The sequence below is a fragment of the Condylura cristata genome, unplaced genomic scaffold (assembly GCF_000260355.1).
Source record: "Condylura cristata isolate star-nosed mole 26May11 unplaced genomic scaffold, ConCri1.0 scaffold00023, whole genome shotgun sequence".
Lineage (NCBI taxonomy): Eukaryota > Metazoa > Chordata > Mammalia > Eulipotyphla > Talpidae > Condylura > Condylura cristata.
The window spans coordinates 12,416,135-12,435,981 of record NW_004567124.1 but is presented as its reverse complement, the minus strand read 5'-3'; the positions used below and the strand labels follow the sequence as shown (position 1 = coordinate 12,435,981).

Below are 19,847 nucleotides of genomic sequence, written 5' to 3'. Positions count from 1 at the left end.
GGTGGTGCAACAAGATAAAGCACCGCATTATGAAGCTTTCCAAAGCCACTGCAGCACCAGTTTGATCAGTGGCCAGGGAGCTGACCCACATGACTGGCAGACCTCTGCTGGTCTGCCTGCTGCTCCCCTCAGCAGTGTATTTCAGTCATCTGTCTGTTGTGCTCCCCCACCCTGTCTCTGGTGAATCCTCTCACCCACCATACCTCTGGCCTGTACCCCAGTTCTGTAAGCATAAATAAATAAATCTTTAAAAAAAAAATCCCTCCTGAGATACCAGCCCTTCTGAAAGTTGAGTCCTGACACCTGAGGTTATTCCTTCTCCAGAAGCTTCCTCCTTCAGGGGGCTTCCTCTATTCTGTGTCACATGAGGATCCACTTAATAGTTCATGGTTTCTTAATCATTACTCTCACAAGAGTGGGAGGAATTCTTCCACCCTCTGGAGGTTTAATCAGCTGATTGTGTAGGACATTACTGAGAATCTTCCCATTCAAAGTAAGGCTGTAAATATGTCCTTGTTACTTCCTTTATTTTAGAGCAGAAACTGAATGTGGTGTTATCTAGATTGTCTCGCCACTTCTCTCTTAAATGCCGAAGCAAAAACTTTAACATGCACATTGATGACATGCAAAGGACATGGAATAAAAATGTCAGCACAAACCATACGTTCCACGGCATTCCAAATTTCTTCTCACAAAATATCAGCCCAATAAAAGCATGCCATCTCGCTCTAAGCCCACCATGCCCCATGCCGCACCACCTTCTCACAACTGTCATCCAGAACTGAGCTGAGAACACTCTCGTGATTACATCACCACCTTCACCTCTACCGTATCAGACTGACCTTCACTTTCCACATTATCTCATTTTGGCTGGACTCCCAGACTTCCACCCACCCAAACTTGAAAGAACATTCTGGGAACTTACCCTTGACATTCCTTACATCTCCCGCCATTATCCCCCACCTCTAGTCCCCAGCATTTCCTGGTCCCCTCCCAGATCTGCAGTCTCCCAAAGCTTAGCACAGGTATCGAGGCTGGTGCTCAGTAACTAGTTGCCTGGCAAATGCATCTGACCAACTACTGCTATTTGCTCTTGTGTGCTAAACTTCAAAATGATAGAGCCACTTCTGTTTATTTAGCTGGCCCAGCCTTGCTGTGGGTTTTTCTGATTTCTTAACCCTTCCATTCAAAAGTGATCCCATTCTGGTTCTCCCAACTATCCCTGAACAGAAGGTAACATGGAATCTGCTTTACTGGCCTCACTATCCCCTGGTTGGGTGAGCTTGGGTGAATTAGTGAATGTCTTTAGAGCTCATTTTTCTCATTGTAACTGCTGCTACAAGGAGCTGTGGGAAGACTCAGGAAATAGAGGAGGGAAGACATTCAGTGAGCACCCGCTCACAGTGTGTGTTCAGCAAATGTAGCCACTGGCAACCTGGACCTGAAGTACCTAAGCTTGGCGTTAGCCTTCAGCCACTTGGGGAACTATCAATAGCTTTTTGGTAAATCTACTTGTGGTCTACCTTCACATTTGGTACTTTGCATGTCTTGTGACAGTTTCTCAATATTCCTTGAGAAGAGTTTCACCAAAAATTAGATTAAGATTTGGAAAGCTTTTCTTTTTTTTTTTAAGATCAGTATCTATGATTCATAAACCTTATAAGCTTGCTCTATGGGAGAAGGTCCATTCAGAGCTAGGCATATTCTTCTAGAAGTCAGCCCCTATAGGGTTTGCTTTTTTTTTTTAAAGATTTATTTATGTGTGCCCACAAGAACCCCATGGGGTACAGGCTAGAGGTGTGTAGGGTGAGAGACAGAGTGGGGAGCAAAACAGGTGGATCGATTGAAATTCACTGCTGAGGGGAGCCGTGGGCAAGACAGGAGAGATGTGCTGGGCCATGTGGGTCAGCTCCCTGGCTGGGGATGGAACTTGAGCTACAGGGGCTGTGGATAGCTTCATAGTGCTGTGCTTTAACCAGTTGCACCAGCGGGGAGGGCCCCCTATAGGTTTTCTAGTAACAATGCCTGCTTCAGGATATAAGGTAGACACCATGGGAGTGTCCTGAGCCTTCACAAGCCCATCAGTCAAGTCTTAAGAGTGCCGAGGCATACATTTACCTAAGGAGATTTCCCCACAAATCTCTTCCAGCAAACTCACCCCAACTATCAGCACCTTGTACATTTTCAACCATGTGAGATAGAAATATTATAAGTGAGTTACACTACCCTGTTTTCTTAAGGAATTCAGTATTTTCTTAGTGACTTGGGGTTCCTCTTTAAACTCTATTATAACACACTGTTAGAGTGGGTTGTCCTCCAGAGCCCCGCCATTGCTGGAACTTTGTCTCAACACTAAGAGACCAGAACAGACCTACTCCTTTAGCTCTAGCTCAGTTATTATGTCCTGACCCCTGGTAGTGGGTCAGTCTTGGCAATGCCACCCTCCTTCCTCGTGTGCTACTAATCTGTGCTTATTACGAGAGTATCCTTTGAGTTGAGGATGCTTTGGAGTCAGGGGTGCTAACATCCTTCTGGCCCTGTGTTCCAGCCATCACTGAGACCATCAAATGTGCCCACGAGCGGTCAGTGCACCTCTTCATCGACTCCCTGCTGCATGCTGACTTGCAGAGCACGGCCTACCTTTGCAGCGACATGGACAGCTTCAGCCAGGGCCTGTGCTTGAACTGTAAGAAAGGTCACTGCAATACGCTCGGATACCACATCCACCAGGATAAGCAAAGCCAGAAGACCAAGAAACTCTTCCTTGTGACCCGCGCCCAACCCCCATTCAAAGGTGAGAGACAGAGAGTCAGAGAGTGGGTATGTGTGTGGGGGGCAAGGTACTGGAGCCATCAGAAGAGCAGAATACAGCCACTTGTCTGGTGTCTGAGGGTTCAAAAGTTCCCTGCAGTCTCTTCCTGGAGCTACTTCAGACTCTGTTTATTCGTGTTTCCAAAACTGCAGAGATTTCAGACTGATATGAACACAGTCTCTCTCTCCCCAAGAATGTGGCCAAGTCCTGCTTGCCAACTGTTAGGAAAGCAAACCTTGATCCTTTCTGGAACAATCTTTGGGTTGGCCTCTCTCCATTCTCTTTCATGGTCCCCTGGAATGTTAGATCCCAAAGGTGCTGAGCAGTTAACCTCGAGCACCAGATCCCATAATACCTGGAGGGTTCTTCAGACCCGATTAGAACTAAGACTAATCTTTGTTCATGACCCCTTTGGAAAAAAAACAAAAAACAAAAAACAACTGTGATCCTTCTGGTTGCAGCTCATTGTATTCCTCCAGTTTGAATCAGGTGATTGTACAGGCTATCGCTGTCACAGTGAGTCTCTCCCAAGATGAAGTTCAACTTCCAGTATTTGTCAGTCAATCTTTACCCTCAGGGAAGAAACCAAACACCTGCTGTCTCTGGGTTGAACAGCAGGTCAGAGAAAGGGCTGTGGCCACCACTTGAGCCGAAGCCAACAGAGAAGTACTCCACTGAAACCCAGTCCTCCTGGAGGGACAAGCTGACATCTGTTGCCATTAACATTTCTGCCTAATCCTTAAAACAGCTCCGGTTAACGTCTGAACTGTTTTACAGCCCAAGCTCCCGGGCACTGGAAGGAGCCAGGTGCTGTGCTGTTTGATTATCACCCTGTGGATATTTGTAGGGTAGGGCTGAGCCAAGGTGCCATCACCACTGCTCTGCAAGTGCACAGCATTTGTGGATTAACTGCTCGTGGTTCCCGCCAGCACCTAGTGAGGTCTGCAGGGCCAGTTTCTGTCCCATTTTAGAGAGGAGGAGCGCTGAACTCCAGGCAGTGACTGGCATGGCCACAGAGCCCTGGAAGGAGGCCTAGAACCAACCCAGGTCTATCTGACTGCCAGGCCAGTGTTTCTTTCATTACCACACCCAAGTTCAAGCTCCAGGCAACTTATTTTTTAGATACAGCTTTCTTTTGCTTATCTGAACTGTTTGCTTCCCAGCCAGATTTCCCTTCCAAGAGCAAGCAGGCCCAGAAGTTCCTCGTGAGTGGAAGGTAGCACCCCAGAGTGTTACAGGACAGGGAAAGGGGCACCACTGAAGCCCCAAACCTGCCTGCTCTAAGTGGGTTGGTTCTGCCATTTGCCGCATCAAAACAAAACATATAAAACTTTAATGAAAAGGGGCTTTAATACAGTAAATATACAATATGGAACACAAAGAATATAACTTCTAAATCAAACATCTGAAGTTACCCATCCCCTCATGGGCAAAAGTCAACCCAAAAGGGATTGGCCCAAAGCAAGACCCAAAAGCCCGCCACAAGACCAAAGCACCCTCTGGCCGGGACCCATGGAAAAAGGTCAGAAATGGCCAGACAAATCTGGGAGGAAAAAAGCAAAAGCAAAATCAATATAAACACTGACACAGTCACCTCCCTACAGGTATCTCACCCACATCTGCCTTAACCAGTCCAGGGTCAGGAAACAAGCCCGGTTTCCTCATCACATGCTTGCTGCTCCATGTGGCTTCCTCAGGTCTCCCGCTGGCTCTCCATTCTGATTCCTTCTTTTCTTCTCTCCCCTGCTCAGTTACACCCTCCTTCTGGGTGGGACAGGGAACCTGGAAATTCCCCTTTTCCTAGGGACCACCCTGTTACAAGATCACTTGGAAGGGGATGGGATCCTTTCATCTAATACCAGAGGGTACCCTACACTGTCACTTCCGAGGCATCTCTGGGAACTGGTGAGGGAATTTGGAAGGTCCCCTAATGAAGGGAGTTCCCTACCACAGGCTGCCAATTAGATGTTCATTTGGGTTAATCAGCTCCTCTTTTCAAGTTGTCTGTAGTGATTAGGCCTCTCAGATAATCTCCTTTCACTGGATCTACTTCATGGAACGTTAGTGTTTAGAGAAACTGTTCAACCTCACCAATTCTCAGATGAAGGAAATGAGGCCCAGACCGGAAATCATTTGCCCAGGACCACAAAGAGAATTCTTAGCAGATTCTCCATTTAGATCAGGGCCTCCAAACAACTGGTTGCTTAATTTTTATTGTGGTAACTAGCTCCTGGGAGTTCTCCATGGCTGTTAGAGAGAATGAGTAGGGGGGAGGGTAGTAAAAGGAGAGAGAGGGATTACTTTGCCTTTAAAATAAGCTGGGAAGAAATGAGGTCATATTTCACCTTCTAGGACCAGCCAGACATCTGAAGTGAGAGGCTTGGCCCAAGACATCTACTGGGGGCTTGGAGGTGGGGAGGGAGACAGGTATCCAAAGGTCAGGCAGTAGGCGCAAACTGAGTTCCTCCCTTTTGCCTGGGTTCCTCTGACTGCCAGGCAATGCCAGTATGAACTCACTCAGGCCGAAGAATTGCCTCATGGCACTGTTGTTTCACCCACCCATAATTATTCATTAAGCAAAAAACTAAACTAAGTAGAATCCCACCTCAGGGGCCTCAATGGAAACCAGCCCCCTCCCATGTAGCGCTCTCAGGGCTGCCCCAGAAAGATGGGCAGTGTGGGCCTTGAGATAATACAGGGGTCTCTTCAGTACCAGCTACTTATCTTGCTCTGAGTCTTCCAATGAGGACGGAACCTACATGGCCAGCATATGGAGAGGTCTGACTAGGAAGCAGGTCTGCACACAAGCCTCCTGCACCACACCTCCCTTCTCTGGCCCCTCCAAATCCACCCAGTTCTATCCCAGTCCTCCAGTAAGCAGGTAGGGAGCAGCAGTTTTGCCCTCAATCAAAGCTCCCCTGAGTATATCTGCAAATTCCACCTCAGCAAGACTGCCTGTTTAGAAAGGCTGCTAGGAGTGCTACGCCCTGTCATGTGGCAGCCTTGACCATATGCAGCAACTGAAATCAAATTAAATCACATCAAAAATGTGACTCTTCCATTCCACTAGCTACCTTTCAAGTGCTCGATGCGTGGGGAGCACAGGAATAAATCATTTGCATCTTCACAGTCTTCTTTTGACAGTGCTGGCATCAAGCTTTTCATCGAGGCCACTATAACTACAGCTTCTCCATCCATCAGAGCCACAATCATCTCTAACCTGAGCCCCCAAAGCTTTTCCTATGCCCGCCTCCCGCAGCAGTTGATGACTACTTATAGATTCTTAAGAGAACAGACTTGCCCAGCCCCGGTTCCAGAGAAACCACAATCTATAGCTGTCAAAGACATCTAGCCATACCATATATTTTAGTGCCGGGTCTGCCTGGGCAAGATAAACATCACCTCCTGAGTGTAATTTCACAGAGGATGACTAACTTGGCCCTCTTTCTTCTGGTTCCCAAGATATTTCTACAAAGCCACCAAAGAATCTATTTTCTACGAGCATACACCAGATCTGGGATAAACACTGGGAGAGTACAGCAGTGGCCGAAGAGAATTGGGAAACAGTCATGAAATGAGGCAATTTATCGCCCAATTCCATTCTCACACTCTCAGGAGGAGCCTTACCAGTTTGAGAGCCCGTTTTGTTTTGCGAGAACGGGAAAGGAAACGAACCTGTATTAAGTCCTGTTTAACAAGCACCTTCTCTAATTTAATTCTCTAGCAGTCAATCGTGGTAATTGATGGAGAGGAGGGAGGTATCATTTCTAGGGGGGGCTTTCTCTGTCCCAGCACCATGCTGGGTGTGCTGTAAATTATCGCATTTCTCATTTAATCATCAAAACAACAGAGAGAGAATTCCAGATTGGTTATCTTTCATTTTCTAAGAAATAAATTAGAATCATAGAACTGAAATCATCTTTCCAAAGTCATATGGTTTGTGAGTAGCAGAGACAGAATTTTAGCCCAGCCAGGTCTTTCTGATTTCTGTCACTCCACAGGGCCTCCACAGTGTAGGGCCGGTGTGGGTCCTCTGAGTCTTGACAGCGCAGGCTGGAGGAGGCAGCCCAGATGAGTATCAGCCCTACTCACCAGGCTGTCTCTGTGGGGCGGGAGGTCCTTTCCCCTCCCCGACTTTCTTCCCTTCCCTGTCCTTCTGTCTGTCCTTGCTTTCCACACTCTGGGCTTTCCACACCCTCTGGTGGGGCCTTGTTTTGTTGTTCACTCCAGATCTTTTCTTCTGGTTAGAGAGCTGACCAGCCAAACTGTGACTTGGGATGTCTGTCACTGACTTTTTTCAGCTTCTTCTTTGGGAAGTACGCACTTATTTCCAGAAGTTGCAGAAGTTTCAGAGAGTGCGAGATTCGGGGTAAGGACAGTCTAGAATGTAGATTTATTGCCAACTACCTATGTAACTTGGACCTAGTGACAAACTTGTGGGACCTAATTTTTCATAAAGTGTAGACAAGCCTGGGAGTGACCCACTAAGACTGTCACCTATGGGTGGGACTCAGAAGCATGCCTGTCGGTCTAGCAGTAAGAAAGTAGGTATCAGGGGTTAACACTTTGTAGAAACCAGGCACTATATATACACCATCTCCACACACCCTCCCCACAACCCTGTGAGAGAGCTTTTAATGCTCATTTTACACTTGAGGAAATGGAGCTTCCGAGAGGGTACATGTGCTTGAAAATCACAGGGCAGTCGGTGGCAGAAAGGCCTGTGGCTCCCACCACTCAGCTGAAAACTCTTATGGCATTCATTATGAAGGGCCGTGGCACAAACCGTGGGCAGCAGTATGTCAGTCAGTACAGGTTCCTCACACTCCCACACACACACTCCTTCCTCCTCTCTCTCTCACTCACACACAGACTCACACACACTCCTTCTCCTTTCACATACACATTTTGCTTTACCCACACCCACACACACACACACACACTCACATATGCCTTACCTCCACACACATAAAACACAACGTCCCTTGGCCTTCGCACACAAACACATCACACACCGACATCTCCACTCCTAAACGGAGCAAGCTCTCCACCTTGATGACATCAGCCATCATGTAAACAGAGTGGCGCAGTTGAGTCCAGAGGTGGTTGTCTCACATGTGCTTACAAAGGCACGTGCCTCTCTTCTCCACCTCGCAAGCCTGCTTTGAGTGCATTCAATGAACCTCTGCATAGTAACACCATGAGGGTCTCTCAGGCCCCTGGTCTCCAGTCTATATCTGGGGTTACGAGTATTTTACAGCTAGAAATAAGCCTGTGGAGCTACAAGGAAACACAAGAGATCTCTTCCAACCATCTCCATGAGAAAAAAATCAATACAGTGAAGAAGGAAAAAAAAAAGGCCTCTTTGATGGTTGCAAAGAGAATAATATTAAAACTCCCAGAGCCAATATCTAATGATTCAGAATCATTTTTCCCTGAGACAAAATATTCTCTTTATAAATTTCACAAACCAGTGCTCACAATGACTGCCCTGTGAAAAGAAACTTAACCTTTTTTATTTTTTTAAGTGGCACCAGTGGGGTCCACATGAGATAAGATTCCAGAGTCTTTAGGTTATCTGAACCCTAAACAGGCTCTCTAGTGAGAAGAATTTCCAGAGGCCTCCCATCTCTGCTCTAGGGGAGTTTGCCTGCTCTCATTCAGGGTTAATGGACTATTTCATGCTCTTCATCTTTAAGACCTAAAATAATTCTCCTGCCTGAACTGAGGAATGCGCTGTGCCAGCCTGTTCGCAGTTTCAGGATCAAAAGCATTTTCTCTGAGTCCTTTTTTTAAATCCTTATTAAGCATGTCATAAGGTAAAGTGAGCAAAATTACTCAGATTTTTCCCCTAATCTTTCTAACAGCATCATTGTCCTAGAGTTGGGGAAGGGGGGAAGGAGGGAGAGAATGTGAGAGGTCAACTGTCCTTTGTCTTTTTTTTTTTTTTTTTAAGAATAAGTAGTTCCCAGTATGAAAGACTCTTTCACATTCTTTAAAATTTCACTTCATCTTGGCCCTCCCTGGTGGTGCAGCAGGTTAAGGCACGGCACTGAGAAGCTAAAGCCACTTGCGCATGAGTTCAATTCCCGCCTGCCCCAGAGGTGACCACATGGTGTGGCAGACCTCTCCTGACCTGCCTGCTGCTCCCCTCAGTGTATTTTGTCAAGCTGCCTGTTCTGCTCCCTACTCTGTCTCTGGTGAAGCCTCTCGCCGCCCCTGAGCCTCTGGCCTGTACCCCAGTTCTGTATGCATAAATAAATAAATCTTTAAAAAAAAAATTCACTTCATCTCAAGATTTCTCCCCAGTAGAGACTTTCAAGCAGAGGCAGTCCCTGTTACCTGTTTTCCAAGTGTGTCCGGCAAAAACAAGGGTGTCCTGCTCCCTCAGCTTTGTGCCCCTTCCACAGCCCATACCTCTTTTTCAAGCTGCAGGGATCCTCAAGGCTTCTGCCCTTACAGAGCTCCCTCTCAGGTCCCAGAGAGGCCCCTAAGGCCCTGGTCTTCCTCATCAGAGGCCGTGAGAGCTAAAGGTTCCACTGGCATCCACGTTGCCCTGGATTTTACAGCGTGCCTTCACAATCACAGATCCGTGGCAGCTCAGACTTGGAAATCCATCTCCTCTTCCTCACACTTGAGAAAAATGGAAGGCAAAACCATTCCTGCTGCTGGGCCTGACAGGATACAGGAGGCGTAGAGTACAGCAGTGACGGCCCAGGACAGGTGTCACTGGTCAGAGCCAGAGGAGTTTTGTCCGAGTGGCTCATTTCAAGGCAGTTTTGACTGCAGCTTTTCTGCAGGGGCTGGCTGGGTGTTTGCATTTTCATTCAAAACGCAGGTCGGGCTTGCAAAACCAGAATCCCAGGATACAGTGGGTAAGGCCTTTTGGAATCAAGCTCTGCTTCTATCTGGGCAACTGTGGACCCATATCCAAGTCTCTGTAATTCACCAGGATAATTGACCCCTTATCTGTGCAGGTCTCAGCAGAAGACAGGACTGCATTTGCCTGTCAGCTGAAGAGCTCTGTTGGGCTCCTTACAGAGGGTGGCCAGTAGTAAGGAAACCTACAGAAGGTGTCGACACACCCCAGTCTAACAGCTGGCAGGAAGGAGTGAAAGGGCTGGCTAACAGAAGAACTGGAGCTGGGGGTGGAGGAGTTGCCAACGGCAGCTAATCTTGGGGAGCAGTTGCTACAGAGTCAGACTTCAAAGAGGAAGGAATACAGAAAAAATACCCTGACCTCACTCTGCTCTTCCCTGATCTCCTGCTGCTGCCCTCTCAATGATCAAACCCAAGCAGAACCATCTGGCAATGGAGCCTGGGAGAAGTAGGCCGTGAGCACAAAGCCTAGGGTTGCCAGCTGGGCTGAGAGTGGCCTGGGAATAAGGGCAGGTGTAGAACATGGAGTCAGATCCACAGGTGGTCCTCAGTCATCTTGTTATGAGGATCTACGAATAATTGTAAACACTCATTTTGTTGCCTGATGCATAGTAGTGTAACAGGGTGGTCCCTAGGAAGAGGGGAGGTTCCAGGTTCCCTGAGGTTCCCTCAGGAGCTGAGCAGAGGAAAAGGAGAGAAGAGAAGGAGGAATCAGAGGGGAGAAGAAAGAGAAGGAAGCGGGATGGAGAGCCAGAAGGAGATCTGAGGAAGCCACATGGAGCAGCAAGCATGTGATGAAGAAACCGGGCTTGTTTCCTGGTCCTGGGCTGGTTAAGGCAGATGTGGGTGAGATACCTGTAGGGAGGTGACTGTGGCAGTGTTTATATTGATTTTGATTTTGCTTTTTCCTCCCAGACTTGTCTGGCCATTTCTGACCCTTTTCCATGGGTTCCAGCCAGACGGTGCTTTAGTCTTGTGGCAGCTTTCAGGCCTTGCTTTGGGCCAACCCCTTTTGGGGATGGCCCACAAGGGGATGGGTAAATTCAGATGTTTGATTTAGAAGTTATATTCTTTGTGTTCCATATTGTATATTTACTGTATTAAAGCCCCTTTTCATTAAAGTTTTATATGTTTTGTCTTGACGCGGCAGATGACAGAACCCACTTAGAGCAGGCAGGTTTGGGACTTCAGGGGTGCCCCTCTCTCCCTGTCCTGTAACAGATTTGGATTCCTGTAACAGTAGGATCTCAACAAATGGAAGCTATTTGTCATTATTCCAATTCGCAATTAGAGGCTTTAATGCAAATATGTCCTGCCTTGTTTTCACCCGAAGAGTCCCTGCAGCTCTCTTTGCTGCCTGGGGTATGCAATGACTGTGGAGATACAACAGTGTTAAGACCCCAGACTCACCTCAGGATGATAAGACAAGGACATTGATGTCCTGAGATAAAGCAGAAGGTCACAAGGGTCACGGCAGCCATTCTGCTTCCCAGCTGTAAGGTCCTCCAAGGTTAGGATTGCAGCTTCTTTTGTTTTCTTTCTGAATACTTCTTAAAGCACTTTCTTTGTCCAATAAGATTCTAATTAGAATGCATGCTTATTGTGGAATATGCAGGACTTGCAGAAAAGCATAAAGAAGAGAATAAAAATTACCTCTCTCCCCTCTCCAGAGATAAGCTCTATCAAAATTCTGGTGAATCCATCTCTTCCTCACATCCTGTTTTATAGGCTCCCAGTTTGTTTCATACTAGATATAAAATTTGTATCCTGGTTGTTCTTTGTTTTTGTTTTTTTTTTTCCTACTGCTTTCATAAGCATTGAAATCATTCCAAAAATATCTTAATGACTTTCATAAAAGTAAATCACATGGTTGGGAATATGAACTCAGAGTATGCAGACGAACATCTAATTGCTGCCTCACTGCTTCGCGGCGTGACAGTGGACAAGTTACTTAACTTTCTGGAGCTTCAGCTTCTTCATTTGTAAAATGATGCAGACGGGAGGGAAAGTAGGCATCTTACAAAGTTGTTGTAAAGAGAAATGAGATAATTATGTGAAACCATTAGCTCAGCATCTGGGATACAGTTAAGGACTAAGTAGTAGTCATCGTAATTGTCATTATTAGTCCACGGTCATCCCTCAGTAGTGAATACTTAAGAGTGTTCTGGTTTGTTTTTAATTAAATAATTCTACTATGACATTTTTTAACTTAAATTTCTATCCACACTTCAATTTTTTATTTGGAATGCATAAGCTATGGGTCCCAGGAATAAACATTTAAGAGTTCAGTCCTGGAGTTAGAGGGCCTGGGCTTACATCCTATTTATGCTGCTAACTCTGTGACCCTGGAAAAGTCAGGTAACCTCTCTGTGATTCAACTACCTCTCATCTAAAAAGAGAGATAATAGTCTATCACCTGTTTTAAGGATTAAATGAGCAAAGAACCTCTCATAGATAAACAAAATAAATAAATGTAATAAATAAATGTCGTTATCACACATTCTGCCAATTTATACTCACTTGTTTATCCCCAAGTGTTTTTAGCACTGGACTGAATCCAGACAGATATCCAATTAATACATATTAAACTGAGTTGAAAATTTGTTATGAATGTGCCTAGTTAGGAGGTCAAACAGAAAGCCATCCTCCCTACTCCTCCCTCCACATTCTCCCCACCCTGCCACCAGGCCTATGGTCTTTGAAAGAACCTTTCCTATCTGCCTCAGTTCAACTTAGAACGCTGCTTGTTACTTCCCCTGAGTGTTCTTGTCTAATGTAAGACCTATCCAGGGGCTTCTGGGAAAAGAAGAGTCCAGTCTTCACTGCTGCCACTCAGGGTTAGGGCTTCCTGCCTCAACTTGGGTCCACATTCCCCCTCTTATTTCTCATTTAAAGTCTTGAGAGAGTAAACTACTGTATTCCGGGCTTCAAAGTTTGAACATTTATTAGGTAGGCCGCACTGGCCTGGATGTCAGGTGCTGTGCGAACCAACTACTTCGTTGATGTGAACTGGCCTACAAATCAACTCTTAATGTTTGGGTCTTGTTGTGATCATAAATAAGTATTTGGTGCTTCACACAGCCCCTTAAGTAAGCCCAAGGGATATCAGGCACATGAGCCAATCTATCAGAAAACCCAAATGGGAAGACTGGTTTCTGCCAAAGGACAGGTTTGTGTAAATGATCCAGAAACATGGTATCCAGACACACCAGGACACTGCAGCTGGGGTGCTGGCAACACCTCATTTGCAACAGCTGCTGCTGGGTTTGTATGTAGCTACAAACCTTCCATGAAAAAGCACCATTTGAGAGTTAGCAGACTGGTTCACAGGATGGTGAATGTCCACCTGTCTGGTGTATGGGACAGTGATCAAGGACTAGTTTCATGATCTATGCTTTCCAGTAGAAATTCTCTTACAGCAAAGTTTGGAACTCAAGTCTTGGATTCTTAGAGGTGATTTCCATCTGGCTAAATGGCAATACACATCCTATACCCCAGTTCTTATATGCATAAGTAAATTTTAAAAATATTTAATAAAATGTAAAAATATGATATTTTTAATTAAAAATACTTGTTTAAATTCTTTCTCTCTCCCTTCCCCCTAACCCCCTCTAGTTTATCATTACCAGTTCAAGATGCAGTTCATCAAACAAATTGAGAAACCAGTAGAACCGACATTTACCATGTCACTCTTCGGAACAAACAGTGAAGTACAAAAAATTCCCATCACTCTGTGAGTATTCAGAGCAGCCCAGACTGTGGTGAGGACATGCCTCATTTTCTCAGGGGGCCTGGACAGGCTCCATACTTTTCTAGGGTCAGACCAGACATAACTTACTCTTCTCAGCCCACTATACCACCCCAAACACCTTGCCAGATGGGAAAACCTCCAACGTCCAGGGCTTTGTCATCCCTCCTGGCCTCACTTTGCTTTATGTTGGCACCTCCCATGTATGTGATGGACCCATGCCACATCAGCTGAGCAGAGAGGGAAGTCAGCCATGGCACAGCAAGGGGGATGGCGAGGGCCAGAACAGGTGTCCACACAAAGACCCTGACAGTCTTTCCAGTGAGTTCTGAAAACCATGACCCAGAATAAAATCCATACCATTGAACTTGGTACAAGTCTTCCATTCCAGTCAGGCCTTACTGCCAGCCCTTCACTGTGCTGCACCTGCTCACAACGTAAGCAAAGATCTCAGCGCCCACTCGGGGGCTCCCCAGCTTTCCTCGCCGGAAGCAGGCCCAAGGGGACTTTTTCTTAGCATGTTGACCCTCAGCATGGGCTCTCCCTCAGAAATGACGCTAACCCTTTACCCACTTGGGGATATTCCTCCCAACTTTGAATCTCTGTCCATCACACTGATTCAATTATTCAGCAAGAATTTCCCCGCTCCGCATGAGAGGTGGCCAGGACCTTATCCTTAAGATGCTCATCATTAAGTCTAATGGTTTGGAACAACTTCTAAGCAACTTTTTATAACATACTGCAGGAAGAGCTGTGCTGAACTGAGCAGGGGAACTTTCCACCCACCTGCCCTACCCCGATCCTTTTACCTCTGCACCGTCCCAGATTTCTCCACAGAAATGTTTGTATGTTCTAATCATACAAAGGGACCTGGATGCTCTCTCAAGTAGGGACATTTTAATGTTTTAGAGATTAGTGAGTAACATTGATAGTGATATAGATGTGCGTCTTGCCCCAAATCGGTGCCTCCTTTTTATATGTGGGTCTCTGTTACTGTTACACTTTGTTGTTTTAATAGAAGTTTCTTTTTATATGCGGGTCGAGGGAAGCATTCATCGAGAGCAGAGATTGTGGTGGAGGCGTACAGTATTGATTTAACCTATGGAGAGCCAAGCTGTCCTGAAGTCACTGTCAAAGCCTGTCTCTCCCAAGGCAATTTTCCTGATTTGTTAACCTGAAGACTACAAAGTCTGAGCTAAACAAAGTCGGTATTAAACTTTGTGGACTACAAAAGTCAGACTACAAAGTCTGAGCTGAACAAAGTTAACTAGATTCACTATTGCAAAACTCTCGGAGCCTTTTTAATATGCTAACATAGAAAAATAATACTGTTTTCCCAGTATTACTGGACAGAAAACCCTTTTTTTCCTAGTACACCTCTTGCTGTCTCTATTCGTAGTATGTCCAACACAGTTTGGAAGATGCAGCAAATACAACACCCCAAGTCACTCAGGAAAGCCTAAAACCTTGAATATACCAGAATAGCGTGGGTCTTGCTGTTATAAATAAACTGACTATTCCTGGTTTCTTTTTGTCTCTTCCAGGGGTGAAGGAATTATTAGTAATAAAACTTACTCCTTTCTTATCACATTGGACTCGGATATCGGCACATTAATCATGATCAAGTTCAAGTGGGAAAACAGCGCAGTATGGGCCAATGTCTGGAACACCATCCAGACTATCTTCCCGTGGGGCAAGAGGTCCCTCTACTCAGGCCTCATTCTGAAGAGCATCAGAGTCAAAGCAGGAGAGACACAGCAAAGGTGAGTGCTGACCGGCCTCCCCCAGCACCTGTGAAGCGGGACCACTTTCACAGCTTAATACTTGCTGTGGAGGTATGTCCTGATGGTGAAGTGTAGATGTTGAAAAGTAAAATACATTCACAGCCATCAGTAGGTCAAAATTTGCACCCAGTTCTCCCAAGTCCCAGTCTAACCTGTTCCCACTGTCCTTGGTTAACAGCTACCTGCCTCAGAGTTTAAGAACCACGGTGCTCACCCAGTGCTCCTCAGACGCAGGGAGCAGCTGACCCACAAGGGATTTCAGTGCTGCTGGTCCGAGCACCATACTCTGAATGGCAGGGATCTAGATGCAACCTCTCTTTGATGTTTACCCACTGAAATGCTTTTAACAGAACACAGTCTCAAAACCTCACTCTGGGTGGTGCCTTTCAAGTCTTAGAGTGCCAGAGAATCACTGGGAAGCTTATTATAAATGCAGATTTCTTGGCCCCACCTGCAGTGCCTCTGATTCATTGTGGTCTGTGAAGGGACCCAGGATGCACATTTGTTAATGAGAACCCTAAGAAAATCTGCCATGACCCAGTGGATTCCCTGTGAAAAGCACTGTGTGATTTAGCATTTCCTTGGTTCCAAAGTCCCCTGGAAAGTAAAAGGTTGGGTGGGGGCATGGGAGGTGAGGTAGGGGGGTGGTCCGGAGTGGGGTGCAGAGGTGAAGAAAGGCCAGGGGATCTGCTGCCCCAAAATCACCTCAGAAAGCAAAGGGATGCCCAAACTTTGGCTCTGGCCACCATGCTTGTCTATCATCCTGCAGGTCTCCATGAAAGGAAATTTCTGTCCTTCCCAAGGCCTTTTCCTATCTCCCCAGGCCCCCATATTCAGGAAACTTTTTTCTCCTCCCCACTTTCCTTTTTGGGAAGTCCATTTCTGTCTTTGGCTTGTCCCCTGTAGAGATGGGAAGCCACAGGCCTCTCACCTCTGAACCACACTCCTCCCTGTCTTCAGGTTTCACCGCCAGGTGCGGACCCATGACAGATTTATGCTCCCTGTGCCCCTTCTACAACCGCACTCTGAGATTTTTAGCTCCCTGGGATACAAAATCCTGGCAATTACTAAGAGCATGCTCTGCAGTCTGCCAACAGATTTCTCCACATGATCAATCTGAGAAAATTAAACTGCTTTTCTCCTCTTGTACACCGCACTATTCTTGCATGACTTTTTGACCTTTTACAAGAACTGTACTTCTGAGCCTCCTCTCTGTGCATCCTCTCAGCTAGAGAGTCATTCCTCAGATTTAGAGGCTGGTTACCATGACAAGTCCACATGACCTGTAGAAACACCCCGCCATCTTCCCCTCTGGTGAAGTCACAGGACTGTGAGGAAGGCAGGAGGAGAGGGAAGGTGAGGGCACTCCAAGCTCCTGCTGCAGAGGGGACTGGCAAGCGGCTCAGGGCATAAGTCTCATGTCCTCTCCCCAAGAGCTTTCTGGTCTTGGCTGTGCAGATTGGGAACCCAAGACTTACAGAAGTCTCACTGCATGAGCTCATGCATGGCTCATCATCGACCTATCCCAGTTCCAACTGGAGTTTGTGCAGTTCCTTGCCCACTTGCAATCTGCCCACGGTTTGCAAGCATTCCTTCCCCCGACAGTCTTGGCCTCATAAGTCTACCTTCCCTGAGTCTCTTCTAGCCAGGTTGCAGTGCTGGTTATTATGACATGTGCACCTCAACCTCTCCCTCAAGGTTGGAGGAGGGACCTATAGTTTCTTAAGTGGTGAGTAGTCAGTGCCTCCTCTGTGTCTTCATGGTCCCACTGGGGGAACCAAAAACAAATCTGTGTTGTGGCGCTTGACCTAAAGAAACCCTGGAACCTCATTAAGAAAACGAAATCCATTAATTTTGCTAATGATCCGCTCCTTCCCAGGACTTCTCAAGCCTTAATGTGCTCACAAATCATCTGGGAGTTGTGTTAAAATGCAGGTTCTGCTTCAGTAGGTGGGGGTGGGGCTGCGATGCTGCATTACTAACAAGCTCCCAGTTGCTGCTGGAGCTGCTGGTCCATACACCACAATTCCAATAGTGCAGGTCTAATGCTGCAGGCTCTAGAAAGTCTAAGAAAAAAGACAGTTCACCTTGGTGCTATTGGGGCTGTGTTGCTAGGCCCCAAAGCATTCTCAGAGAGACAGGTGGCCACAAAGCAGCATGCAGGCAGACGCTAGTGAACTCAGCGTGTCGTCGGCCAATCCTAAACTTCACTGCTTCACACCTATGTAGCCTCAGACAATACTGCACCTCTCTGAGACTCAAGTGGGAATTGCAATATGTAGCTCATGAGACTAAAAACACCTACCAGACCAAACTCCCAGCGCTAGGATACAGACACTTAAGCTTTCACTCATCTCTGCTAACTAAAAAAAAACTTGCTGGAAGGGATTCTATGACTGGTGGCTTTCTTCCTCCAAAGGCACAAAAATTAGGGGTAGAGAGTTTGTTGTGGGGTGCAGAGAGGGAGCAGAAGAGTTTGACTCTGGAGCAGTACATGAGAAAGTGACTTGGATGAATGTGATGAGATGTGTGTGATTTTCAGTCATTGGAGAAGTGCAAAACAGCCAATAAAATGCTCATCAGTCACCCACTAGTTGGGCAGGCCAGTAAAGCTGTGGAAAAGTGGACAGTCTCAGGCAGTGAGTAGGAGTATAAATTACAGAGCTCCTGCCAGGGAACTTCATTCAACAATTAACACTTACTGGGGACCTTTTGTTGTCAGGCACTGTTATGGGCACCTACTATATAGCAGAGAAGGGAGGAGACAAAGTCCATGGCCTCATGGAGATTACATATCAAAATGTTAAAGCTGCTTAATACTCTGACCCAGAATTTTACTTCTAGATGTCTCTCCTGAAGAAAGACTCAGAAGTCCACAAATGTGTGTGTGTGTGTGTGTGTGTGTGTTGCAGTACTGTTTGTAAATATAATAAACCATTGGGAAAATCTCAATAGTCCCTCAATGGAATGCTATACAGCAAGTGAAAGGGAATGGAAATGATTGATATGTACTTTTGCGAACACATCTTCAAGTATATTGTTTGATGACAAGGGAAATACATGTGAAAACCTTTATGTCATATGAATATCAACAATGAATAAATGCATAGAAACGGATCTGGAAAAACCTAGACCAAACCATGAAAACATGGAAGAGTGATATTGGTAAAGTATGATGGAGAATGGGATCTTTAATATTTGGTCTCCTTGCCTAGAATGTTTGGCTGATCTGAAAACCAAAATTATACAGTTGTTCATAAAGTTTAAATAAGGTTTGCATTTAAAGCAGAAGTACATTTCACAATTATAAACTGAACTTTTTAAAAGCTATATTATGTGACTATATGCAGATATTACTACAGCTAAAATTCTCCCAATTTTTGTCTCTGATTAAATTGCTTTACTATTTGAACTTTCAAGAATGCATTCATACATAACTCATAGTACTGGTTTTTTTTTTTTTTTAAGGCCTAATTTAGCAAACACTTGACCATAGATGCAGTTCCGAGAAAAAAGAAGTCATCAACTAGAATTCTCTTTGACCACTGCTAATATTTTCCTAATAGGGGACACTGGAGTTTGTAACACAAAATAGCACCCCAGGCCAAGTTCATAAGCACTGAAAGCAAGCTAGTAGTGGGTCTCTAAAGAAACCCAAAACACATGGGCATGTCCTCTTTAGCTGGAGCATCTGCATGAGTGAGGGGGCAGGGCAGGGGTTTACATGGCTGAGAAGAGAAGAGGCTGGTGACAACAGCTTCAGGTAGGGCACTGACAAATTGGAGCACATGCAAAGAAGGAAAAGTGGGCAGTGAAGCCTGCCTGGTGAGGAACAACTGAAGAAGTTGAGAATGTTGCCCCAGAGCCAGGGCTTTGTAAGGAAAGAAACAAGTTACCCCCAAATCTTGCTGAGCAGTTGTATGGGAGAAAGCCCAAGACTCTCAGCTCTTACAGAACTGAAATCACCCCAGTGCAGAGCTCCAGGAAGTCACACTGATTGCTCTCCCTGAGTTGAGTTTCGTTTTTTTCTCAGTTTATGAAAATATTTGCAAACATAAGAATCTAATTTTAAAAATTCAAATAGCAGGCACTCCATCAATTGAGGATTTAACACAGGATGAAGCACTTCACTAAGCTCCCTCTAAAACTTAATATTACCTTTGCTTTATGTTTTCTATTCAGAATGACATTTTGCTCACAAAATATGAATGACCTACAACTTCACCCAACCCAGGAGAAAACCTATGTGAAGTGTGATGTAGCTGCTAAGAAACCGAAGCCAAAGAACGGATGAGCTTTAATGAAGACCCCGTGTATGGAAAAAAATGTATCTCCCTTTTCTGGAATGGCTGCCTGATCTGAAAACTAAATTCTATAAAGAATCTTGCATAAAGTTTGGATTTAAAGGAGTACCTTTTACTACTGCAAACTGTGCTTTTAAAAACTCTTATGTAACTATATCCAACTATTAGTGTAACTAAAGTTTTCCCAATTTTATCGTTGATTAAATGGTAATATGTGCAAAATAAGTACAAACATAAAACATAACAGCCACTTTAGATACACTGCTCTCATTTAAAATGTCTTTTATAATTAAGTTAGATTTCCATATTTCCTCACTAGT

General features: G+C 45.5%; 1 protein-coding gene across 1 annotated transcript in view; it reads left to right on the top strand.

Moving 5' to 3' along the window:
• The window catches only part of LIPC (lipase, hepatic), a 51,779-nt gene extending 32,195 nt beyond the window's left edge, over positions 1 to 19,584 (top strand). The window contains exons 6-9 of the mRNA XM_012728486.1: positions 2,549 to 2,794; positions 13,307 to 13,424; positions 14,984 to 15,202; positions 19,406 to 19,584. Coding sequence (XP_012583940.1) covers positions 2,549 to 2,794; positions 13,307 to 13,424; positions 14,984 to 15,202; positions 19,406 to 19,517 — 695 coding nt within the window. The 3' untranslated portion in view covers positions 19,518 to 19,584. The remainder of the gene's footprint in view (positions 1 to 2,548; positions 2,795 to 13,306; positions 13,425 to 14,983; positions 15,203 to 19,405) is intronic.
• Positions 19,585 to 19,847: the final 263 nt, after the last annotated feature.